This window comes from Alternaria novae-zelandiae (assembly GCF_023758075.1).
Source record: "Alternaria novae-zelandiae strain BMP 2774 chromosome Unknown scaffold_7, whole genome shotgun sequence".
NCBI lineage: Eukaryota > Fungi > Ascomycota > Dothideomycetes > Pleosporales > Pleosporaceae > Alternaria > Alternaria novae-zelandiae.
In genome coordinates, this window is record NW_026056967.1 from 398,900 (window position 1) to 423,294 (window position 24,395).

A 24,395-nucleotide genomic window follows, 5' to 3' on the forward strand; every position below is an offset into this window, starting at 1 on the left:
TTCTACGAGATTGTGTGCTCTGGGTGACAGTCAAGTCAATCTCATAGTGCGTGACGTCGATCAGAAACAGGCTCAGATTTAGAAAAGCTGGATGACGAGCGAGTTTTGTTATGGCACGCGTGCCTTCTATGGGGTATCAAAATGAGGACACGATGCAGAATGTTAAACACATGTCTATGCGGTCGACTGAATCACTGGCTCAACCGAGGACTTCTCATCCACGCCCTGAGCAGCAGCATCAATTCTGTTTTGAGCGAGGCGCTGTCATAGTGTTAGTGTAGTCCCGTAGCTAGACCGCATGAATACGTACCAACAGATTCCTCAAGAGCACCGCAATAGTGACTTTGCCGATGGCAGGAACGTAGATGGAGGCTTTCTCCTTGACCTCGGGTGTGAAGTTCCTCTCACTGGAAAAGTTGATGCATGCGGCTCCGTCCCTCATCAACTCGAGTGGCACCTTGTACTTGTCTCCAGGGACACCGCTGATGACTACATCGCTAAGTGGGAGGCAGTCGTTGAGGGTCCAGCCAGGCTTCTCCACTACCTCGTGTCTTCGCTTTCGTAGACCAACGCCTCGTGTGAATTCCTGCACATCGCTGATATCCACGCTGTAGACATGGGCACCGTCGTTGGCAAGTAGTGCTGCAAGCGGTCTGCCTACCACCTCGCTTCTGTTGATGACGGTAATGGTGCGTCCGTGCAGTCTGTTACCGTATGGCAGGATGGTGTTGTAGATTCTCAGGTACTCCAGGATCTTGATCACGGCCAGGGGTGTGCAAGGCAAGATGCTCTTCTTGGTGTTGGCAGGGTCAAGGAAGCGAATGTTTTGGTACATGTTGAAAATGTAACGATGCGACAGTCCTTCCACGTCCTTGTCGATGGAGACAATCTGCTGGAGATATTGGTCCTGGCGGTTACCGAAGATGGGGTAGTAGACAATGATGCCGTCCACGGCAGCGTCGTTGTTCGCTTCGATGAGGCGGTCCTCAAGGAGCTCGCGGTCGACTTCGCGCAGGTCAAATGCGAAGCCACTACAATGAGGTTAGTAGGCGGCTTTCACCCGACTTCCAGCCAAAGCCTCAGCCATAGAAGAACTGAGTATCGACTAGTGGACGCGCTCACTTTTCAACACAAGTTTTGCCTGTCCATTCTGCGTATACCCTGGCGGCAGGATCTGCGCTGGAGAGGAAGCCAACGAGTAGCGGCTTGCGCGGAATCTTACTTAGACCATCGCGCACTTCGTCCAAAAGACCCTTGGCGATGTTGTTCGCAAGGATGACTTTGCAGTTAGGTTTATCGTCGGCCATGGCGGGGTAACTTTGCTGTTCTGGGGATGATGAGCAGCGGAATAGTCGACGATTGGAATAGTAGATCCAAGATATGAGTCGGTCCAGAGAAGACGATTTATTTCACAGCACGGGGCCACAGGGACCAGTCAAGCCTCTTCCATCGGGTCAATTAAACACACTTTCCTCACTGCCGACACTTCCCATTAACTTTTTTTGCGCGACCCGCCCCACCCTTCCGATACCGGCCAATCAGCAGCACCGCAACTCCGTAACGTCATTGCCGCGACTGTGCAACTTTCTGAATCGCGTGCTTTGAGGAATACGGCAACACATTGCAGCATACCGCACCCGCGACGATCAACATGTCAGATGCTCAGCAGTATCTGCTGGACTTTGATAGGAACAAGAAAGAAGCCACGGCGACTGCTCAGCGGAGCGCGACGCGTATGTACGAGGTTCCGGCGGGGCATCTGGCGGGATGAGGACTGATTTTGGACAGGACTGAAGAATGGCGAATTGAAGCTTATCAGCCTGGTCACTGACCTTGGGGAATACTTGAACAGTGAAGATGGAGCCACACGGTCGAAGAGTACGTATCGCTCTGGAATCTACGAGGAGCTGGGCTAATTCATCGTAGCGATGTCGTACCTTGCGGAGGTACTCGCAGCCGTCCCACAGAAGGTTCTTTCCCTCCAACAACGTACGTGAACCCGCGACCGCTCAGCCCATACCACATTGTTCCCCGTACACATCCATCGCATATCGCAGACCAAAACACCTTGGTACTGGGGCGGAGCATTGGCTATGGATTTCATTTCCAGGGCGAGGGCATCTTGTCATGAGATAAAACAGGGCTAACGGAGAGCTTAGGGAACCTGCTCTGCGACTTCACCCTTTCCCGAACCGAAGACAACGAAGGCCTCGGGTCATGCGCAAAGGCACTCCTGGCGCTGGAAGAGCTAGGGAAGTGGGACGACCAGCGGGTAGTCAGCATTGTCGAGGCACTCCTCAATAACACCCATCCGCTACGGCAATACAAGCAGCAGAGCGAACGTTACCCCGTGCTGCGCCTGATCGACACCCTTATGGCGAAATACCGCGACGCCCTCCGAGCCCACCACGATGCGACACCAGACTTCTTGGGACGCTTCATATCATACTTTGACGGAGAGAAAGATCCTCGGAACTTGATGGTCGTCTTCTCGATACTCAGGGTTCCGATGACGGAATGGAACATCGGCGGAGATGCACAGGACCTGTTTGACGCAGTCTTCAACTACTTCCCAATTACCTTCAGGCCGCCACCTGATGATCCGTATGGCATCACGGCGCAGGATCTGAAGGATCGCTTGCGAGACTGCATTTCATCCACGGCCGACTTTGCGCCATATGCGTTCCCTGCGCTTCTGGACAAGCTCGATTCCACATCGATGAACACCAAGCGAGACGTTCTATCAACAATTACAGCCTCAGTGACCGAGTACGGACCAAGAACAGTATCTTTATACGCGGTTACGCTATGGGACGCACTGAAGTTTGAAGTCTTGAATGTACAAGAGGAAGACCTGGCGAAGGAAGCGCTTGCAGGCCTAGCCGCAATTGCAAGGACACTATCGAAGGGTACCCCAGGATCACTCAATGCGTATCTCAAACCTATCATCAAGGAGTGCAACGAACACCTCGAAGACGCGCCCACGAAGCAATCACAAGCTTCCGCAAGGTTTCTCCAGAGCATCGCCAACGTGTCTACCGAAGTTACTAGCCTCGTGCTGGCCGGAGTGCTACCGAACCTATTCTTACTATTCCAGACAGCTGACACCATGGCAAAGCGCCGAGGCTTACTGGAAGTTCTCGTACAACTAGTAAAAGCTAACATCGACGTCTATGGTGACTGGAGAAAGATGGGCCCTGGGGGAGAAGAAATCAGCAACAATGCACTCGCTCAGTTCCGAGACCAAGCGCTAGAAGTCATGTTGAATGGTCTCGAGACGGCCCCAGCCAAAGAAGTGTCGTTCAGATTAGTCTGTCTTGATGGACTCATCCAGCTGTCAAAAGCGCGAGGTCTACTTAGCGATGATGATATCGGCAGAATCATTCAGCTTCTGCATTCCATCGTCATCCACGAAGAATCACATGGAAAGGACGAGGTCAAGGAAGCATCCATCAACGGTATCGTTGAGATTGCACACCAGAAGCCACAGGTTGTAGTCGAGAAAGCATTCCCGGCTTTCCTTGCGCAACTACCAGACACCGACGCGGACGGGTCGAAAAGCTACTCGACTGTTCTCGAAGCTTTCGCCAAGCTGGCCAGCGAAGAGCAGGTCTTCGACACCGTCATACTGCGACTCAAAAACAAGTTCAGCGCGGCAGTTCAACAGAGCGCTTCTTCTACATACATCGTCGCGCTTCTTTCCGCAATGCTGTATGCCCTCAAGAAGGGCGAGAACAAGCTGTCGCAGGGCTCAGACAGCTCCACTTACTACAAGGACATCGCGTTGCCACTCATCGAACGCGCATCAAGTTCTGATGAAACACATCCAGCGGCTTTTGACGATGAGACCACACTCGATCTTGTCGGCCGCATATGCAACTTGATCATCAGGTACCTTCCTACCGAACAGCAAAATAATGTTGCTGCGGAGCTGTACACCTTATTCCGCGGCAAGCCACAAACTGAACTTCCACCCTTTAGTCTGGATGCCAGTGTGGAAGCGAACAAGACGATGATCGTCTCTACACACCTCCTCGCTTCTCTCCGCAGGGACGCGACGCTGCCTTGCGAATTACAACTTTTGATATCTTCTCTAGCAAACTACGCTCAGCAACCCTCATTATCCCTGCCAGTCCGATCAGCATCCCTTCGGCAGATGTCTCTCATCATCAACAAGTACTATACCAGCGCTGCACTTAAGACATGCATGGACCCTCTCATCGCGGACCTTGATCTTCTCAACCCGGAGAAGCTTGATCCGCCACGGATACGCATTATCTTCGCGTGCCTCAAGGGCATTGTATTGCGGAGCAGCCCTGCGCTGAACACATTGTATCCCACGCTCTTGTCTTTGCTATCACATCCGAAGTATGGCAGTACCGTCGCGCAAGGTTTCACAACTCTATTGCAACCCGACGACCTTCTCACCAAGGAAAACCACTGCCAGATCCTCGGCCTACATAAGCATAAGAGCTTTGCGTTACTGGTACCGAACATCACTAAATCATTCCGAGAAGCAGATGCCCAGACGAAGCCCAACTATCTCATCGCACTGAGCGGAGCACTGAGATGGATGCCATTTGAGATAGTAGTCGAGGAAGTCGGACAGCTCGTTACCCTGCTTCTCCAATCTTTGGACCTCAAGGGCGTGGACGTTGTGAAGGAGGCTGCAATCGGCACTCTCACTTCAACTCTCACGGAGAAACCGGAAGTGCTCGAGGAGCATGCTGGTGCACTCATCTCTCGTCTTCTGAACAACGCTACCGTTACGAAGGAGAACAAGGCTACGCCACCACCGCCAGCAGTGAGGGTAGCAGCTTTGAAATGTCTGCACCTGGTTGCAGAGAAGTTCAAAGAAGAGAGAATACTAGGCTACCGGAGAGAGGTCGTTAGGAGACTCATTGCTGCTCTGGATGATGGGAAGAGAGATGTCAGAAGCGCGGCTGTGAAATGCCGGGCGAAGTGGTTACTGGCTGATGAACCGGACGATGATTAGACAGTAGACAGGGCATTATTAGATGATAAAGTCTGAACATCACTCGAATCGATTTGACTTTTGAGACGCCTATGACTTGCTACAAACGTGCAGATTGGTATAGTCTCGCCCAACAGTTGAACGCCAGAGGCACCCTTAACGCCGCCCATGCAGTTACATCTCATGTCTTGATACATTTCATACTCTGGCCTTCTTGGGCGTCTTCTCCTCCTCCTCGCCTTCACTCGCCGTGTCCTCAACACCAACCTCCTCGTCATCCTCGTTCCTTCCTCGCTTGAGACCCTTCATCTTCCTCGTCTGCAGGTTGCCAAAGTCTTGCTTGCCAAGATGTACCTTGGCTACCTTGTCGCCCATCATATCAGTGTCAAAGTTCTTCTTGGTGCGCGGCTCAGCACCCTTGGGCTTCTTCAGCGCCTGCTTCATCATATCCGGGTCAGGGAACATTTCGCGGCCGAGGGTAAAGTCCATGCGCGGGCCCATCTCCTCGACTTCGATGCGCGGTAGCTTTTGGCCTGAGCGCTTGGTGCGGAGGAGGTAGAAGCGGAGTTTTATTTGCGGGTTGGGGAGCGCGTCGGTGGGTTCTTCGGCGGAGACGGAGATGAGGTATTGGAGGCCTTCGACGTCGACTTCGGTTGCGTCTTGGCCCTTGAACAGGTCGATGAACAGGCTCTTGGCTAGTGTGTATTTGGTTTGGTTGGGGTCTTCGAAGACGGTGCCGTGGAAGCTGATTAGTGGCTTGAGGCCGATGGAAGGCTTCTTATTCTTGAATTGCTGGAGTGTCCGGAAAGTCTCTGCGTTGATGTACAGCTCCAGCATATCCAACATCTTGTATGAGAATGTCCTTGCCAGTGTCAAGCAGTGTGGTCGCTTCTTTGAGTGTAGAGAGAGGACGAGGAGCGAGGCGTCGTTCTTCTGGGAGAAGAACTCGAGCGAAGTCGCATCGTCGAAGGGGTGGATGTCGTTCTTCTTGGTGAAGCGCTCGATGAAGGGTCGCTTGATTGTGCAGAGGTCGGCGACGGCGAGCTTGAGAATCTGAGACGTCTTCTGGCCAGAGACGAAGAGCGTCGTCTTGGGGTTCTCGTTCTGTTGTGGCTCGCGCTTTGCCATTGCGCGCTTGGCGCGGGCATTCTTGGGTTTGCTAAAGTGTTATGTTAGAGTCGCTCATGCATGCAGAAGCGGTATTCATCTTTACGTACACCGTCTTCAACATCTTGTCGTTGTTATCTGGGTTGGTTGCTGATGCCGAAATCTTGGCTAACAAAAAAGTTCCCGGGATCAACGGCGCCGGAGACACTTTTTGCCGATCTGATAACGGAGAAGCAGGCCATGGCGGGGTGATTCCGCAATTCGGCCTCTGACGTGATTTCATAGGCGCTTTGCTTCGGGCGGCAACTAAATATTAATCAGATCATACCATCATTCCAGACTGCTTGCCTACACTCTTGCCGCATACATTCCACACTCACGACGACACCACGCCCATAGACCAGCCAGCCAACTACACGTCCGCTACACTCGATCGACCGCCCCTCCCCCGATATACGATTAGCATCATGGCTACCATGCAGGAGATGCCCGACGAGTCGGCCTTCCAGTCGACCGTGTCCGCGCTTCCACCTTCCACGCTCGCCATCATCTACTTCCACGCGCCATGGGCCAAGCCATGCGAGCAGATGGGCGTCATCCTGAAGACGCTGGCCAGCACATACTCCGCCGATGCGCCGATAAAGTTCCTCTCCCTCAACGCCGAAGAGCTGCCCGAGGTCTCTGAACAATACGACGTCACAGCGGTCCCATACATCGTTCTACAGAAAGACGGCAAGACCCTGGAGACAGTGTCGGGCTCAGATGCATCCAAAGTACGAGCCGCAGTCGAGAAATACGCCGGCGCCGGCAGCGGCCAATCCTCGAGTCTACCACCCGCGCAAACCGTCACACGACCACAGGAGAACGGGGATAGCACAGGCAAGAACCTCGCTGGGTACGCGCCTGGCTCCCAGGACCCCAAGACCGCACCCGACTACAGTGCGGGTGAGCACCGAGAAGGCGAACAACAGACAAACAAGGATGAACTACACAGGAGGCTAGGCGAATTGGTTAAGGCAGCGCCAGTTATGCTGTTTATGAAGGGCACACCAAGCTCGCCGCAGTGTGGCTTCAGTCGGCAGACAGTGGCGATCCTGCGTGAGAAGGGCATAAGGTACGGCTTCTTCAACATCTTGGCCGACGACGAGGTTCGCCAAGGACTGAAGGAGTTCGCCGACTGGCCAACTTTCCCACAACTGTGGGCGGATGGTGAGCTAGTAGGCGGTCTTGATATTGTAAGTCCATCATCATGAGTAACTTTGTGTGTGCACAGACGCTAACAACTTGCAGGTCAAGGAAGAGTTCGAGAACGATCCCGATTTCCTCTCCCAGCACGCCGCAGGTGCCCCCAAGACGGCAGCTTAGAGAGTTGCAACCACCTCATTTAAGTAAGGATTTGAACACGCGAACTCGACGAAACGAAGGGAATGTAAATATTAGGAGCACCAGGGGAATCTGAACAGGTGATCAAACCTACGGAATACCAGGGATCTTGCAGCCGAACACGCGAAAGGCGCATCTGGGAGGCAATAATGATGATGGCAGTTACGCAAGCAGATATGCCAAGGGGGTACCGGTTCTGTACTCACCTTGACCGATGTCGTGGTTATTCTCGTCGGTGCAAGTAGAGCGTTGGATTGAAAGTGGACTGTTCGGTAGTCTTCTCAAATCTTAAACTTCTTTCATTCTGCCCACAACTCTAGACAACTTTTGGCTTGTTTGGCCTTACCTTGGGTCGTTGATAGGCCTGACATAATCTTACCACTTTTATGGTTTGGGTTCTATTCTGTCTGAAAAAGTAAAACGATGTTTCAAGACGTTTTCGAAACACTGGTAGCGCGTTTTGGTACCTCACTGCAGTCACACTCTGCTCGTCAAGTCAGATGGAGAACGTTACTATCATGCCTTCCGCAACGCTCATTCGAAGGACACTCTACACGAGAAAAGCGATCATTCCAATAGGTGAGCGTTGGCGCCAGAAACGTGTAATCGATGCGTTGACATGGAGCAAGATCGATCGCGAATTCTATGATGAGCGTCTAGCGCGTTGTTGTTCCGATACGGTTCCCCGCCCGTCGCTGCCCATTCCACCTCACCGCAACACTCTTTTTTCATCATAGATCATTGATTCTTAGGAGAAACTCTAGTCTGGACATTCACAGGCTCTGGAGAGCACTGCACACCATATGTGTCTCACCTCTAGTAGCATGACTGTATGCAGGGGCAGCGGTGGGACGTCTTCAACCACACTTCGGACTCCGACCCCTAAGCACGGCAAGTCAGTCGCATGCCGCCAAAACTGCTTTATCTGGGTGTCAGCCTTGTTGAAGCATGACCTGCTCGCCCCCACGTTAGATTTTGATCAGTTCACGGTACTAATCTCTAACCATTACTCTTCAAGACTCCGGCTCGGCCGATTATCGATTGATCGCGAACACGTCAAGTAAAAAGAACAGATAACAGCGAACATGCCCTCAACATACTCACAGCCAGTTTCCAAAATACCGCCAACGAAGCCCGACACGAGGTCTCTCCCTCGAATTCTCTGCCTACACGGCGGCGGTGTCAACGCCGCTATATTCAAAGCGCAATCGCGATCTCTCATCCGCCACCTTCAACACTCCTTCCGCCTCGTATGGGCCGACGGCCCTTTTTTCTGCGATCCGCACTCAGACATCATCGGCGTGTACAGCGACTACGCGCCTTTCCGACGCTGGCTACGATGGCTTCCCGAACACCCTGAGATCGATGCGGACACATGTATTGAAGAGATCGGATACGCGATGCGCACAGCAATGGAGGATGACGATCGGGAAGGCGGCACAGGCGAGTGGGTAGGCTTGATGGGCTTCAGTCAAGGGGCGAAGCTATCCGCAAGCCTACTTCTCGAACAACAAGCGAGGGAAACACAGGCGCGCAAAGAAGGCACGAAGATCGCTACCGGTATCACAGGAATCTCGGGCATAAGGTGGAGGTTCGGAATACTACTGGCTGGTCGGGCGCCTCTGAGCAATTTGAACCCTGAGCTCATGAAGAGTGAGGCTCTTGTGAGTGCGGGTGACATATCGGAAGGGTTTCAATTCTGCAGAGAGGTGGACGAGGAGGCTACACTGCATAAACCCACACTGCATGTCCACGGCATGGCGGATCCAGGACTACACCTTCATCGGAAATTACTACACGAGTATTGTGAAGACTGTACGGTGACATTGGTGGAATGGGAAGGTGCACATCGGATACCGCTCAAGAGCATGGACGTTGATCGGGTAGTTGACGCGATATATGATATCGCTGAGATGACGGGGGTGAAGGTCTTGAGGACGGTTTGAGATGATGAGATGGCAGCTGAAATGAATGATTTTGATGAGGATGAGTCGCGCTGCCACCAACGTTTCGGTTGAACAGACCTTCAAGTGATCATTCTCGTCACGTTATTCGATAAAGAGTGTTAAAATTATGTGCGCGTGAGGAGAACGCCTGTCTTGACTTCACGCTGTTCCATCACAAGCCGGAAATTCGTATTTGTTTAATCAAACACTCTGATGCTTGCAGGTATATGGGTTTTGCAATCTTCATCAACAACAGTCGAGACGACAACTTCGTGCCTAGTCCGATCCCAGGCCCAGGACGAGTAGTCCTCGGTATTCCGATAGCAAAGAAGCTCGGCTGCCCTTTTGTCATTCATCCCTTGTGGCCTGGCCTTGCGTGGCGAGATCGACGCTTGGTATTCGGCAATAACCCAGACACTGAGATGACTGAAGAACGGAATCACTGTCTCGAGTCGATGAACCCAGCTCTCTGGCAGATGATGCCCGCCTCGTTGGCAGTAGCACGCGAAGACCGCGAACCGCCACACGTTGCGCACGTGCATGCGTTGAAACCATACTGCGTGGAACTGGGCTATCGCTGGGATGGTATGCTTCCAAACAGTGACGATATAAATCCACTGCGTGAGATAGTACCTGAAGTAGATACAATTTTGCAAGCGAAAGCAGACTACATGTTGGAGAAGGCGAACAAGCAAGACTTTCTGGTAGCGTGGGACGAACACATGCGTGATTCTGGAAGGGAAAAGTACGGCGATGTAGCTAGAATGCTATACGGCTGGATGATGGCAAGAGTGGTCGACGAATAACCAGAATTATGAGTCGACTACTCCTGCCATCATCCAGCCGTATAGCATTCCAAGAGGAATACCAAGGAGAAGATTGATAAATTACATTAGCCATTTCACGTCATATTCTCCTCCTGTCTTGCCCTTTTCTCTTGTTCCTCGCTTTTGAGCCTCCTCTTCTCCGCCAGCTCTTGTCTCCATTTCATTCCGTCCTTCATAACCCAAAACACAACACCTAGCAACACCGCCATGATCAGCGCTATGAATGTAAACGCCCACCCCGGGTTCATAGCATGACACATGGGAATAATCGCCGCAGTACCGCCAGCACTCATGAGACACCTGGCGAAGTTGACTGCCGCAGTTGCCGCAGCGGGTTTATCGCGGTGAAGGTCAATGAGCAAGCCATTGGTAATGTTGAAAGCACCAGTGACGCCAAAGCCCATGATGAACAGAGCGACTTCAGGACCCGCAATGTGTGTTCTGAATTTGAGAGTCCATCCAAAGATGATGAGTCCAAACATGCCAATGATGTGGCACGGAATTAAGATCTGCAGGCGAACACGCTCGATGGGGAAGTTGCTGAGATCTTGTTGTTTGCCCTTGGAGATGGTCATACCAACAGCTTTGGCATAGCGGCGGAAGTTCCAGTCGACAACTCGACCCATGGTGAGCGAGGCGATAAGGGAAGCTACACCATTAGAGATGTAGCAAAGGCCGACATGCAATTCGTTGAGGCCATACGCGGCATAGAATAGTTCTGGGATGGCGGAGACAGTGACCATCATACCGGTGAAGAAGAGCCCATTATAGAGTAAAAGAATCCCAGACTCCTTCTCGGCTAAAATTCGGAACGTCGCAAGCGGGTTCGGCCAGGCGACCTTTTTCTTCTCGGGCTTAGGGGTGACCTCGTCAGGTGACAGCTTTGCAAGCTTGCGAGCTTGTATGCAACTGATGACTGAGCGATTGACACCCTGAGGAGGAATAGAGCCATTGCCAACGACTTTCCGGCAAGTCTCAGGGAACAAGAACACGAACAACACGAGCAGCACGCCAGAGAAGATGGCAAGGAACCAGAAGATGGATCGCCAGCCCAGGTACTGCGCCAGCAGACCGCCTATCGTCGGACCGAAAGCAGGACCCATCAATACACCGGCTTGTGCGTAACCCATGTAGGTGCCTCGCTCAGCCGACGTGGAGATATCCGCGACAACCGCCATTGTCAACGCAATAGCAGCCGTGCCACCAACGGCTTGTACCATGCGCAGGATTAGAAGGGCGATGTAGTTTGTTTGAAGTGCGAGGCCAATGTTGCCGATGCTATAGATGATGAAGCATATGATGAAGGTCAACCTCCGCCCGCTGTTGTCCGATAGAGTCCCAAGGAAAGCGGGAGCAATAGCTTGTGCGATCTATGATAGTCAGTGGCGGTCAAGATCATCGACTGAGTGTACAGCGTCAGCGGTAGCTGGGTTGTGGGAGGCCTTCGGGATAACAAAAGCGTTCCCTATCTCGTTGAATGTGAAGAAGGAATGTTTTGACATACCATGTACGTTGTAATTGAAATATTGACCTGCGTAGGTGTAATATCCAGGACGTTGGAGAGCACATTAAGCGCCGGAAGGAACATGGACGCGCCAAACGGCGATATCAGAGCTGAAATAGACACTAAGAAGATAATCCATGTCTTCATGCCTTTACTGAAGACGGAGTAGGGAGGCTCAGAGGCCTGTCGTTCCAGGTCGTCTTGCAGTCCATCTCTTTCGATATCCACCTCCTGGCTCCTTCTCTCTTTGTCACTAGCTACATCCAGGTTATCGTCGCTTGCTGTATCTTTGGGGGTGGCCATGGCGATGCTTTTATGATCTTAGCATGAGGGGCGGTGTGAGTTTGAGTGGTATGTTAACGCTAGCAGATGCCTCAACAAGCTGCCAGTGCAGAGTGGCGTGGGAATTGTTTCGAGGTCTAAGGAAGGCGAGGCTGGAAGGGTTATCGACCCAGGTCATGGGGATGTGCCCACCCTTAATCCGTCTGGTCGCCTGTCGAACATGACGCTAGCGCCGGGACGTGGAGAGCATGCCGTGCCCCGTTGAATCTCGCTCCGCAACATTCTTAATTCCAGGGTTTGGATGCGTGTGAACGAAGTGCTGTATGCACGCCGGGGAGCAGCCGGCCGATGTTGACCGACCATTGTGCAGGGTGTGAGTATCGAATGGCACCCGATGTAGACAGCTGGGGTACGAATGCGTTGCTGCTGTATCTCTGTCCCTACGGTACGCCTCTGTGGAGCGATGACGCACTCGCAGACGCCTTGAAAGAGGCAGGTGGGTTGGTGACCGGGTCGCATCCGGGTATAAGATATCGGAACCTCTTATCCGCGCGCCATCGGGCGTTTTAATGCCGAAGGGCATCACCCACCCGATGTTTAGCCTGCTCTAACAGGATCGACTTCGGTCGAGGTTGAGACAAGCTTTTGCAACGAGGCCCTGTGTGGTCGTAAATTACTTCATTCGACTGGTGCGTTTTGCCCTCTAAGACGTTGCAGACGGTCCTACTGAGCGCTTCAAAGCCGAAGCGGCGTACGTCACTACAACCACGCAAAGTACGCTCTCAACAATGAACAAACATTTATAACAGTATTCAGTACATACCACCTGCTCCTAATCCCATGATTTTTTGAAGTTTCCACTTCACTTAACGCCAATAACATGCTCTTTCTCGTGAGGTCGTAGAGGACTCGCTTGGAACCTAGCCCGAAGATGGTTACTACGTGTATATGTCGTCGTCACCGTGGAAGAATCTCAAGACTGCCTGCGCAACGAGAAGGCCATCATGCGTCCAATCCGCTCTCTCAGCGGCTTCGTTTGCATTCTCTTTGCTGACACTTCCACTCTCGACCCTCATCTCCAGCTGTCTCTTAACAAGAGCCTCATCAAACTCCATATGGCCTTGCGTGGTAAACAGCCTCTTGTGAATGTACACGCCCTGTACGCCGGTATGATCGCTGGTACCCCAGACATGTACCTTGGTGTTCTTCGGTATCAGATCGGTCGTCTCAGTAGACGGAGGATTGACGACGTGGTCGAGATGCATTTGGTGAAGATGGATCTTGGATTCCGTCTCGGGCAGGTTGAAGAGGTTGCGGCCAAGTTCGGATAATTGGATAGGCTGATGGGAAAGTTCCCATTCACCGTCCTTCTGGGGTTTGACGGTTGCGCCGAGAGTCCTGCAAAGGATTTGATGTCCGAAACAAATTCCTGTGAAACGGATATCGGGGCGATGTTGCCACACGTCTGTTATGTATTTAGCTACTGCTATTTCCCTCATATCAAGACTAATCTGAGACACGTACCTTTGATGAACTGCATGAGCTTGAGGATCCAAGGGTCGTTACCGTGTGCGTCCCAGCAGCTACCCGTGATAAGAATAGCATGGACATCGTCACCAATCTCCTCCAATTTTGGTATGGCGCCACCTTCCGGTTCGACCACATATTGCATGGCAGTCTCGATACCTAGACTGGGCTTGTGCGAGTCTCCGGCTTTCTTGAGCAGTTGGCCCAAAACGACCCCAAAGGATCCTGTCTCTTTTTGCGTATCGGGATGTGTCTCATCAGTCTCAAGCACAAGCATGCGGACTTTATCCGGATGATTGGACAGGAGTGTCCGGTTTTGTGCAATCGGTGGTACCATGTTTGCTGTCGTCGTGTGGAATTGGCGTGGTGTGGAGACAAGAAAGTTGTGTGAGTTGCCAGGTCTGCAGGCCGTAGGTCTATGTACACAGGGTCCAGCAGCTCTTTTTGCGAGAAGTGACGTCTGTCGTAGAAAGTTTTGCCCAGAGGTGACGACGCGTGCAGGTTTGTACATAATCAGAGCAAGTCCGAGGAGTCAAATGCGAATACCCAGGGCCGCCGCGCCGTCCAGAGCAGTCTCATGTAGTATTCTTCGGCCTCCATCTTGGCAATGTCGTGTTTGAGGGTTCGATGACGAGTTCGCTCTGACGTCGGGTAGCGGTGGACAGAGTCTTTGGCCTAAAGTTGAAAGTTTAACGTAATAGCGAGGTCTTGGAAGCTCTGGTGGATTCCGATGTCCCGGCGAATTCGGAACATGACAGACGCTACCACGCTAGACATGCAGGTACTGAAGATTCATGTGGCTGCGTGGCTGAGCGCACTGGTTTGATTCGTTCCAAGGTTTATTCATTTACCGACTAATTTCATGCTGTGGCTGCTGCATCTACTCCACGCCCTTTCCCTTCATCTTAAGGTCTTCGGGGTCATGCGGGGCTTCGGCTTTCTTCCCTGCCGATTCCTTACCAGTCAACACTTCGGTGAATACCTTTCGCAGCGCTTCGATGGCTTCCTCGCCAATCTGGTAATGCACAACAAATCGACCACCGCGCACCCTTACGCCGTACTTCTCCGCTAGCTCGATGAAGTTGTTGATGTCAACATGATGCGCGTCCAGATCTAGCCAAACCATGTTGGTGTCTACGGGGTATTGCAGCTTGCCTCCAAGATCTGTCCAAATGCTCGCAATCTTCTTCGCGTTCTCGTGAGATTGAGTGAGCTTGCCGCCGAGGAAAGTCTCCTCAATGGCAACGCGCATCGGAGCCGCAACAACACCAGCTTGTCGCAAACCTCCACCAATGGACTTGCGGATCCAGCGGCTCCGCTTGATGAACTCCTTCGTACCAACGAGGATGCTACCAATCGGCGCGCCGAGGCCCTTGCTTATGCACAGGCTTATGCTATCGAACTCGGCGCAGTAGTCCTTGAGAGAACCGGCACCTGCAGCTACAGCTTCCCACAGACGCGCACCGTCCAAGTGCATTATGATGTCGTGCTCGCGCGCCCAAGCTGATATGCGCTTGACCTCGGACAGAGGCATAATCGCGCCATTGAGCGTGTTTTCGAGCGATATGAGGCGCGTAGGGCAGGCATGGACGTCATCAGAGATGACAGCGTACTTTTGGATATCTTCCAGTGTGAGGTATGTCCCGTTCTTCGCATCTAGCGGTTGCACCATGGCCTGGCTCAGTGTCGCTACACCGCCCGCCTCGTAGTTGATGATATGGCCACGTCGGTCGACGATGACGGCATGTGGAGGGGTGGTAAGGTGTGCTCGGAATGCTACCTGGTTGCCCATGGTGCCGGAGAGCACAAGGAGTGCCTCCTCCTTCCCGCTGAGATCGGCCACGAATCGCTCGAGCGAAAGTGTGGTCGGGTCTTCCATGGTGACGTCGTCGAGCAGGGTGCACTGCTGGATGGCTTTCAGCATCGACATGGTCGGTGTAGTGTGCACATCGGAGCGGAAGTCAAACGCCGCTGGGTTGTGCTCGCCGCCCCAGGCATTGCCATTGTGGCTTGTGCCATTGGTTGTGCTTTTGCTGCTCTTAGCAGTGTACTGGGAGAGCTCTGACATGGCTGAGTATGGCCGTGACGGGTGTAGCTGGCGCAGGGGGTGCAACGCGGGGTGGACGAGGGGTGCGGTGAAGGCTCGATCAGCCGCTCTCAGGGTCTTTGCTGGCTGGAGGTGAGGTCAATCGCACAGTCTGTGGACGGGACCACGTACTGCAGAGGCGAGTGAGGGGATATAAACGCGGTGGCGGCATTGCGGCGGCATGTTGGGAGGAAGGGCGCAAGGCGTGAAGCAAGCCGAAGATAGGCGACTACGGCGGGCGAGGCTGCTGCCAACGCGGAAACCCCACCACTCCGATTCGCCCAACCTTACCTCTACAACCATCGCAACAGGAAGGCGGCTAACCCGAGCACCAAAGTAACTCCTGCATTACAAACCGTTCCCGACGGAAACCACCACCGCCCAAGCAGCGGCGTCGGTGGAAGAGGGTTCGACAGTACGTGTGACCTGCCGCACGCCTTGTGAGCGTATTCTGGCTGTGTATCTCATTCACGAGTAGCCATACTTTTGCATCAGCACCGTGCTGCAGCTTGCATTCAACCCTAAAGTCAAAATGCCCTGAGACTTCCGCTTCCGCTTCCGCTTCCTCCCTGAAGGCAGGCGCAGAACGGAGCGGCTCCGCAGAACAATCTTGCCACGAAGCCATGAACGAATCAACCTCTCCGTGATTGCAACAAGAGACATAGTCTAGCTGATGTAAGAAACGTTTTGAGGGACGTCGATGCAGAAGTATACGTAGTCTTAGAAGCTGCTTCTTTCTTTACATTTTGGATGCGTGTATACAGCAAAGTGAAAGGTGACACGAATTCCCGCCATTCCTGGCGTCGTGAATATGAGTTACTCTACTCCACTCAACTACTCCCATCGACCGCCTTCACCAGATTCCCAAACATCGCGCTAAAGGTGTGATAATAGTCGTCCGCACTATCTGTCAAGAAGACCCAATCCGCCGTGTTCTCTACCTGCTGCACCATAAACTCCAGCACCTCTTCAGTCAGATTCGGCAAAGAATGCAGTATGACAGCCAGCTTCGAACGCCGAATCTTGTGTGCTTGCAATGGCACCATAACGTCTCTATCCAGCCATTTGTCAAATGTCTCTTCGAATACGACGGTGAGATCCGTAAGGTTGAGGTAGGATTCTTGGAGCACCGTAGGCGAGGTGAGGATGGACGTGGGTATTAGACCGGGGTTGTGAGCTATGAAGCGGTCGCTGAATGCTGTGTTGTTCTTGATCGCTTGATTTGCTGTCTTCAAGTACTCATAATCGTCTTCATCGAAAGTACTTGGTGTCTCGTCCAAGAAGATTCCATCAACGCGCATCTTGGTAATGTTTGTCACTTTGGGCCAACGCGCGTAGGTGTCGATTTCTGCCAATAAGCTTTCGATAGGCTTGTCTGCGTAGTCTGTTGCGACGTATCCTAATGTGCGAATGTTTGGGTAGGCTCGTAGTTTGGGAACTTCGTCGAGGTATACTTGATCGGGGAGTGATCCCATACAAGGGCCGGAGCATGGGTTGATGATGACGTTAAAGTCTACGTTCCTATGCGCCTTTGCTCTAGGGTTTTGTCAATATGTAACAGCACTCGAGGTGGATACGCTTACGCTGTGTATAGCGGTTCCCAAGCGCCCACGCTTGGGTACACGTAAAGCGGCAGGAGTATGGACATATCGAAGCGGTATCGTGAGCGATGGCTATGGAGAATCAGGAAGCTGGTATTATGAGGCCTTCCGGAATTGAGACGGTCTTCTAGAAGCCAGGATGAGTTGCGTCATGACCGCATTAGACTGCACGTATTGTACCTGACAGCGGGTGGTGGCATCATCCGCGTCTCCGGCCACGATCTCCAAATAACACGCCAGATTGCATATGAAGCGGTCTTCTCAACGTATGCCATCCAGATTCTTGGGATACTGTGTTCGGACCAATGGCAGCCGGTTACGGCAGATACGCTGGCTGAATTGGACATCCATATTGCTGACCAGGATCGCCGAATAGCCGGACATATGAGCACGATAAGGGTAAAGAGATTCGCAACGAGCCAACCAGCTGTGAAGTGAGTTTCTATTTCAGAATATACGGACAATGTTTGAAATCAAGCCTCGTCGCAAGCCCGCGCGAATGTCGATCTCGACAAGAACTCCCCAAGGAAGTTGCAGCTCATGCGATGTTTCTGCGGTTTTACCCTCTTCATAACTTCTAGAGACCTCGGTATCTTGGATTGCATTATGCCACTCCGTCTCATGCGGTGTGAGTTCGAAATTCAACAGCTTAGCCGAGAGTCGTCCGGTTATCTGATCATGTGCAACGAATATTGAGAACGGACGCGCACTGCCAGGTCTGATGCAGCGCAACCAAACCATGCCAAAAAAGCTGTCAAGGAAGTTGGGATCGTATCTACCAGACATGCACGCTGATCTGATCCGGAGCTCTTTGCGATCTGGGGTCCATAGTTCTCGCGGTTGTACGCTTAGTATGTGATATTTTGAATTATCGAACTCGAAGTGGACACAATGCATCGCAGGGCTCCTGAACTGCCTTGGAATTCGGAGCATACGTTCGAAATGAAGAGTCTGGCGCGTCAGCACTGACTCATCTGCATCGTAGAGTATGTTTGGCGCAACTCTAGCATAGAAGGTGGACCCTAGCTTTTGTACAAGTAGACCGATTGCTCTCCCATTTTGGCGTGCATCTAGTACAAGGAAGCGGATAGGATTTTTACTGACGTATTGATGAGATAAGAGCGCCTCGATCTTCAGACCTAAGTTTGACATGGCAAACGTGCTGCGGCCTCGATCAACGCCTTTCGATTGTTCGAACACATCTGGCGACTTTGCTAGCAACCCGGAATAGCTAGAAGTCGATCCCCAGGCCGCTCTCCAGGCAAAGATCGAGTCGTCAGGAGTCGATCTGATGATTTCTTCTTGCAACCGACTGAACGCATTTTCGCCCTCCCCATACAACATGGGAATCTGGATTCCGAACAATCCCATCAAACTGTACGCCCGGTCTTCGATTCGAGTCGTCTTGCGAGTAGCCGCCCATGACATCTTTTGAGCGACAGACGACCGGCTCAAATCCCCGGTCCTCAATACGTATTCTGAGACTCCGGTAGCTCTCGCTAATCCCTCCCACATTCCCCAGGTCTTGATGCAAGTGAAGTTTTCATCGTAGAATATGAGTATTCTTGGTGCGATAAGCTCCTGCAAGGTCCAACCTCTAGTGATCCATTTGCAGGGTTGCAATATTGTGGCAAAGTCAATCATAACCCCCAAATTTTTAAAACGCGAGATGTCAACACCCTCCAGGTGTACAGCACAGAAGCTTGAATGCTGGTACCATCGGTACATGGAATTGATTGCCTCCTGCAGCTCCGCGCTGCTGCTCTTATCAATACAACAAGTGTCTATCCAGAAATAATTCACTCCCTTCTCCCTTGCGATGTTGGCCGTTTCCTGAATTTTGCTGTAGCCAGTACGACTCTCGATCGCTCTACTGTCCAATAGAACGTTCAATCCAGCCGACATCTTCATCGCGGCTACGAAGAATCTATCTCCCTCCAGTTCGGTTGGCAAGGCGTTATATTGTTGCAAAAAGCGCATTTCCTGGTAGCTGACTTCCTCGTCTCCCCAAGTGTGGGAAAGTATTACGTATTGCGGGATTTGATCATCGTGGAAGACTTCGAACTCAAGAGTTCTAGCGTGTAAGAGGCGCATGATCCCTTCAACTCAAAGACCAATCATGCCTTGGAAGAGAGGAACGTCGGCTTCTGTCCACCAACACCTCGTAGGTTGCGGTTGCTGAGAGCTGTTGAACGTGTGGAGGACCTGTGCGGGGCCACAGATTGGATCGCGCAAGCTGCTGCGTATTGTAATACAGCAGCAGGCTGTTGACGGATGCCGCGGGTATCGCTGTGAGCAGGAAGCTTTCAGCTAGTTCCAAGGGAAGTATCTGTATCCGCTCGTTATCTCCTTCGACATGAGTAGGGGCAAGGCAGAAATGGCACAGCTGCGTTAACCGCCCGAGGTGCAGATGACAGTGGCTGTGTGCATCGGCTCAACCCCCCGCCCACTGCAACTGCCCTTATATTCTGCCCGCAATGCCAGCCTTCCCAGTACCATACACTGCAAAATGATGCTTACAATCCAGATTTTTCGAATACATCAAATGGCGATGGCGAACCCGATGCCGAAAGCATGGCGAAGAGGCCCTCGGGGCGATGCCACGAGTCTCGATCGCAGCGAGGGACGTGTCTTTGACGAATGTGGCTGCGGGTTGCAAACATGTGACCACAGTTAGGAAAACAAAGATTCACTGTCTACTGCTAACGGAAGCGTCGTTGAAGAGTATTGCAACCACTTTGATGAACAAAAGGATCCATGGATGCGACTCCTTTGTGATAGATCCTGTGCCAAGGAACTAACCCCACTTGGGCCGAGCCACAGGGATGGACGCGCAGCGATCCATGGATGCCAAACATCGTCTTTCCCAATAAACACTGCGTACCCGGTACATAATCGTGGGCCAACGCCTCTGTGTGATTATTCTTCTTATCAATTCAAATTCTTTACGATCGAGATGAGCGACTCAGAAGTTCTCGAACCATATCGCCTCACGGGTCCCAAGAGGGACATACTGGACCAATGCTTCACCGACGCCCCTGCACCACATGAGGCGTTACAGACACATCAAAAACGACCCATGCCGTCCAAGCTGCGTGGCAAACTTGATGAGATGTTAATTCCATCAGAAGAAATGAAAAAAGCCACATACCGGAGCATCAGTCGCGCGTGGGAGGAGTACGCAGCCGGCGGCGAGAACCCTAGCGCTTTCATGCGATCACCGACTGGAGCGCCTTACAAGATAGTCTCCATCGAAGGCAAAGGTCGCGGTGTCGTTGCAACCCGCGACATCAAAGCTGGCGAGATCGTTCTGCAGGAGTCACCCGTCCTGATTATGCCACACCCCGATTTTGTGCCGCTGATCTTCCTCCTCTTACCCAAGGAGGCCCTGGAAGCTATCTTGCTCTTGCATAACGCGCGACCTAACGAAATGCGGTTCACGAAGGAGAGAGGAGACAACGCCCACAACCGGCTCCTAGATACACTCATGGGTTGCGTAAACTCTAATTCATTCAAGGGTGAGGCTTCATTTGGTCCAATTGGAATGGTTCTTTTGACTGGATCCATGTTCAATCACGAAAGCGACTCAAACATCAGGAGGCATTGGGATCAGCAGCTGGAGCAGATGGTGTTCAAGACCGTTCGAGATGTCAAGGAGGGCGAGGAGTTCACGGTCCATTACTCCGACTCTGCAGAGGATCTGAAGAAGTACGGTATCTGAAACACATAGCGGCCGTTACAACACTGAGACCGCATCTACTTACATAGTTGCAAAATAACAATGTCGACATGTGCCATATATCACGTTCGGTGTGTGTAAGAAGAGCCACTGCCGAGCGTTGAGAAAGGAATTAGGGTATCTTTAATAAGTGGTATCTAGAAACTCGAAATGCTAGTGCTGCTACTCGTATTTTTCGGCTTATGTGGTCCAAACTGGTCCATCTCCATTTGCACAAGTGATTGCTCATCATGATCGGCATGCCGTATTTCGAAGGTCTTGGTGTATGTGATAGCGTTTGGGTCTCGCGCGCCGTTCGAGACGGCCGATCGTCCTGGACCACTGGCCAGCGCACTGCCGCCCTTCTTCATGCCATGACTTTGGCTACCGTATGCGTAGTAAGGTCGTTCGGTGGCTTTGGTTGTGCCGAGAATCTTGGGGAATAAGTGTACGAGTATGACGCGTAGCGCAGGCAGGCAGGCGCAGATAATGCCGACATTGATCTCGATGTTAGACCAATTGATAACATCCGCTTGATCCCATGTTGGATTGGATGAGGCCGCGAAGTTGACGAGAGAGGATAGACGAAGGATTGAAATGATGGTCACACTGAGGTCTGAGTCAGTAGTTGTCGTTTGCATATTGTTGGAAGCGGAACTTACAATGTGCCGACGCAGAACATAACAGCGACGCTAAGCTTCTTACGCCATGAGAGCTGCAGGTGGAACACCTCATACAATGGCAAAGCGAGCATCCAGATATCCAAGACAATGCTGATGATGGCATTTGTCCAGGCTAGCCCGTTGATGTCGATACATTGGCCGGATCCTTCTCCATCCCATTTGGTCCAGTAGAAGGAGATCGGTCGGCATTGGAAGATAGCCACCAACGTGAAGGCAAGACCGTTGAGGCAGTTAAAGGCAATGGTTGCCCATAGTAGTCGCCTGATGCTGGGTTTCGGGAATATTCGCAGGAAGAAGAATAAGAGCGTGAGCTTCAGAAGCGCGACCTGAATGAAATAGAGAACTTCCAGAGCGTAAAGATATCTGACGAAGTCGGTGATTTGTTGGAAGCTGACAGTCCATACGTCTCGTCCTAGACCGTTTGGAACAATAGCCCTATCGATGATGACCACAGATGGAACACCAGCTATTAGTGCGGCCAAGACACTGTAGTCGTCGTAGCCAAGTTCACCGACGGAAAAAACGGCTTTATATATGATCCTGGAAAGCGCACAAACGGCGGTGACGATCGAAAGAATCAAGTTGGATACACGAATTGAATCGCCGGAGTAACGGATCGGAGCGTGACAACTTGTTGTGGTAACGTTTTTGGTTGCTAAGAATCGCAATCAGCAACAGTAAGCATGCTGGAATAGCCTGGAGCACTCACTCAAACTCTGTCTCAATGTGCATGACTTCATGACACATGCCTCTACCTCGCCTTGCAGTTTGGCATCTGCACATACGGAGGCCTGGTCTGTATGCTGTACTGGCGATTGGGCAACTGCAGTGGCAAGACACACTTGCTGGAAAACAGTCAATAAATGCTGGGGATATTACTCCGTTTAAACATACCGCGCATTGAGGAAGTTGCTCAATCACTGCCAGTAGAGCCGATTCCTGAGCGACTACCAGCTGTACCCATGCCAGCAATGGGAAGAGCAAATGAAGGGGCCTCATCCTTCTTCGTACTCGCACACGACCTTCGTGTACGATCGAACGGCCAGGAAGTGTGAGGCGGAATGGACAAGACTGCGATGGACCGGTTCAGACCCTTACTATAAACTTCGTGGGAGGTCGGAGAACATCAAGAGCTGTCAAGAGTGCCAGACCCGGTCGCTTAGTTTCCGGGGCCTGCTCTATATGAGACCATAAGGGAAGGGAATAACTGCAGGTACATTTAACCATTGGGCATGGGGGACGGCAAGTGCAGATTGAGGTACACAGTGGGGCTGGACCGCCTCTAGTGCTGCTCTTCGAGGGTCATGCATCTTCCGTACCAGAGGTGTATGTCTCGCCGTAGAGATGATCCCTGGCATATGCACGGAAGGACTTGCACTAGATTCCATGATTATTGAATACAACCAATGGGTCGGCTGAAACCCAGGGCGAATGGAGGTGTTGCCCCAGACCAGTCGAAGTGGGCCCTTGCTGACGCTTCACAGGGCAGACGCTACCGACGACGGAGGTCATACTTTTCAGGAACAGTGGTTTGTCGACGCTAAGTGGACTTCGCCTAATATGCAGGTCGCTCATGAGGTCCAGGAAAGGAGACACGTCCTTCCGTATGCACCCTGGCTACCAGCAACCTTATCTATGTGCCTGGTTAGCACAGAACATACGAAACTCATGTGAGAATTCTCCGATCATTGCAATTCAATCGCATACCCTGCCATAGCGTGTTTGCTTCCGAGTGTATTGAAGCCTTCGAGACTCCGGAAGGTTGACCAAAGATGGTGGTTCGTTCCGCAACGCCACAGACGAGCGATTTTGCGCACAGGTAAACAGCTTGGCGTACGTACGCCACTAACACGCGTGCATGCCGTTTGCTCCACCTCGCGTCCGCTCAACCGCCGCCGAGCTTCGACCGCCGCCGCTGCACTCTTCGCGGCTCAAAAAAATCACATGGGGCCCATTTGCTTTTCGAAGATCATGTTCACTGACTCTCACAACGTCGACGATCGACTTGTGGAGACCGATGCGGTATTCGCGATACGCGAGGCAGGAATACAGCCTTTCCATGTGTTTCACGACATTCGTCTTACTACTCATCATCAGAGCTGCATACGAACGTGCCGCTTTTGTTCACATGTCATTTGGACGCTGGTCTGAGTGTCACTGACTGGAGAGACTGCGGAGTGCAGGAACTTGACGGCCTGGAAACGGCCATTTCTTCGGCTAACGTTCCAAACCACTGTGTCGCAGCAAGGTGTGGCACGTATTCTTTAGCATACCCAAGGTCTGTGGTTACCTTGAAGACCCAGCCGTTTTGTTGAGCATCAGCAACTTCCTGGTACGGTCCCAATCTCGCCGTCTTTGAGCTAAGAAGCGAAGCCCTCAATCATGTCGAGCATCCGGAAAAATCGAAATGATCTAGGAGCTATACCCCCGAAACCTTTCAGCCGCGCCCGAAGCATCATGTCTCTTGCGGTCATTGATTGGTGTGAGAAATTTTGTGCACCAGCGTTACTCAACAGCATTGCCACGGGAAAAGTTCTCGAGTTCGTCGACGTTCCATGACATGGCTGCAAAACGTATCCCGGCTGATACCTCAGCCCTACAAGGTATACCTGATGCACGCTCGAAACAGACCCATGCGATTGCGTGAAACTCCGTCGCCATCGCGTCCAATGTCCCCTTTCTTCGTGAGAATCGTCACTATCCGAGTCGGTATCAGTGGGGCAATTTAGCGATGGCATGAGATTTGACTCGCAGCG

General features: G+C 52.1%; 10 protein-coding genes across 10 annotated transcripts; 4 read left to right on the forward strand and 6 right to left on the reverse strand.

The window, feature by feature from the left end:
- Window positions 1-174: 174 nt before the first annotated feature.
- On the reverse strand, window positions 175-1,307 carry J4E88_004140 (uncharacterized protein; the record flags this gene model as incomplete). Its single annotated transcript, XM_049397787.1, has 3 exons — window positions 175-261; window positions 311-1,031; window positions 1,123-1,307. The coding sequence occupies 3 exons, from the start codon at window positions 1,305-1,307 to the stop codon at window positions 175-177; spliced, it is 993 nt and encodes a 330-aa protein (XP_049256232.1).
- A 344-nt stretch (window positions 1,308-1,651) lies between these two features.
- J4E88_004141 (uncharacterized protein) lies at window positions 1,652-4,996 on the forward strand (the record flags this gene model as incomplete). Its single annotated transcript, XM_049397788.1, has 4 exons — window positions 1,652-1,733; window positions 1,789-1,878; window positions 1,927-1,989; window positions 2,160-4,996. The coding sequence occupies 4 exons, from the start codon at window positions 1,652-1,654 to the stop codon at window positions 4,994-4,996; spliced, it is 3,072 nt and encodes a 1,023-aa protein (XP_049256233.1).
- A 177-nt stretch (window positions 4,997-5,173) lies between these two features.
- J4E88_004142 (uncharacterized protein) lies at window positions 5,174-6,206 on the reverse strand (the record flags this gene model as incomplete). The annotated part of the gene is made up of 2 exons (XM_049397789.1): window positions 5,174-6,134; window positions 6,193-6,206. 2 exons carry the CDS (start codon window positions 6,204-6,206, stop codon window positions 5,174-5,176), a joined length of 975 nt encoding a protein of 324 aa, XP_049256234.1.
- A 343-nt stretch (window positions 6,207-6,549) lies between these two features.
- Window positions 6,550-7,447, forward strand: J4E88_004143 (uncharacterized protein; the record flags this gene model as incomplete). The annotated part of the gene is made up of 2 exons (XM_049397790.1): window positions 6,550-7,317; window positions 7,373-7,447. The coding sequence occupies 2 exons, from the start codon at window positions 6,550-6,552 to the stop codon at window positions 7,445-7,447; spliced, it is 843 nt and encodes a 280-aa protein (XP_049256235.1).
- Window positions 7,448-8,550: 1,103 nt separating this feature from the next.
- Window positions 8,551-9,411, forward strand: J4E88_004144 (uncharacterized protein; the record flags this gene model as incomplete). The annotated part of the gene is made up of 1 exon (XM_049397791.1): window positions 8,551-9,411. One exon carries the CDS (start codon window positions 8,551-8,553, stop codon window positions 9,409-9,411), a length of 861 nt encoding a protein of 286 aa, XP_049256236.1.
- Window positions 9,412-10,312: 901 nt separating this feature from the next.
- On the reverse strand, window positions 10,313-12,045 carry J4E88_004145 (uncharacterized protein; the record flags this gene model as incomplete). The annotated part of the gene is made up of 2 exons (XM_049397792.1): window positions 10,313-11,608; window positions 11,743-12,045. 2 exons carry the CDS (start codon window positions 12,043-12,045, stop codon window positions 10,313-10,315), a joined length of 1,599 nt encoding a protein of 532 aa, XP_049256237.1.
- A 917-nt stretch (window positions 12,046-12,962) lies between these two features.
- J4E88_004146 (uncharacterized protein) lies at window positions 12,963-13,888 on the reverse strand (the record flags this gene model as incomplete). Its single annotated transcript, XM_049397793.1, has 2 exons — window positions 12,963-13,489; window positions 13,549-13,888. 2 exons carry the CDS (start codon window positions 13,886-13,888, stop codon window positions 12,963-12,965), a joined length of 867 nt encoding a protein of 288 aa, XP_049256238.1.
- A 543-nt stretch (window positions 13,889-14,431) lies between these two features.
- On the reverse strand, window positions 14,432-15,820 carry J4E88_004147 (uncharacterized protein; the record flags this gene model as incomplete). The annotated part of the gene is made up of 2 exons (XM_049397794.1): window positions 14,432-15,724; window positions 15,770-15,820. 2 exons carry the CDS (start codon window positions 15,818-15,820, stop codon window positions 14,432-14,434), a joined length of 1,344 nt encoding a protein of 447 aa, XP_049256239.1.
- A 647-nt stretch (window positions 15,821-16,467) lies between these two features.
- Window positions 16,468-17,285, reverse strand: J4E88_004148 (uncharacterized protein; the record flags this gene model as incomplete). Its single annotated transcript, XM_049397795.1, has 2 exons — window positions 16,468-17,173; window positions 17,221-17,285. The coding sequence occupies 2 exons, from the start codon at window positions 17,283-17,285 to the stop codon at window positions 16,468-16,470; spliced, it is 771 nt and encodes a 256-aa protein (XP_049256240.1).
- A 3,032-nt stretch (window positions 17,286-20,317) lies between these two features.
- On the forward strand, window positions 20,318-20,959 carry J4E88_004149 (uncharacterized protein; the record flags this gene model as incomplete). The annotated part of the gene is made up of 1 exon (XM_049397796.1): window positions 20,318-20,959. The coding sequence occupies one exon, from the start codon at window positions 20,318-20,320 to the stop codon at window positions 20,957-20,959; it is 642 nt and encodes a 213-aa protein (XP_049256241.1).
- Window positions 20,960-24,395: the final 3,436 nt, after the last annotated feature.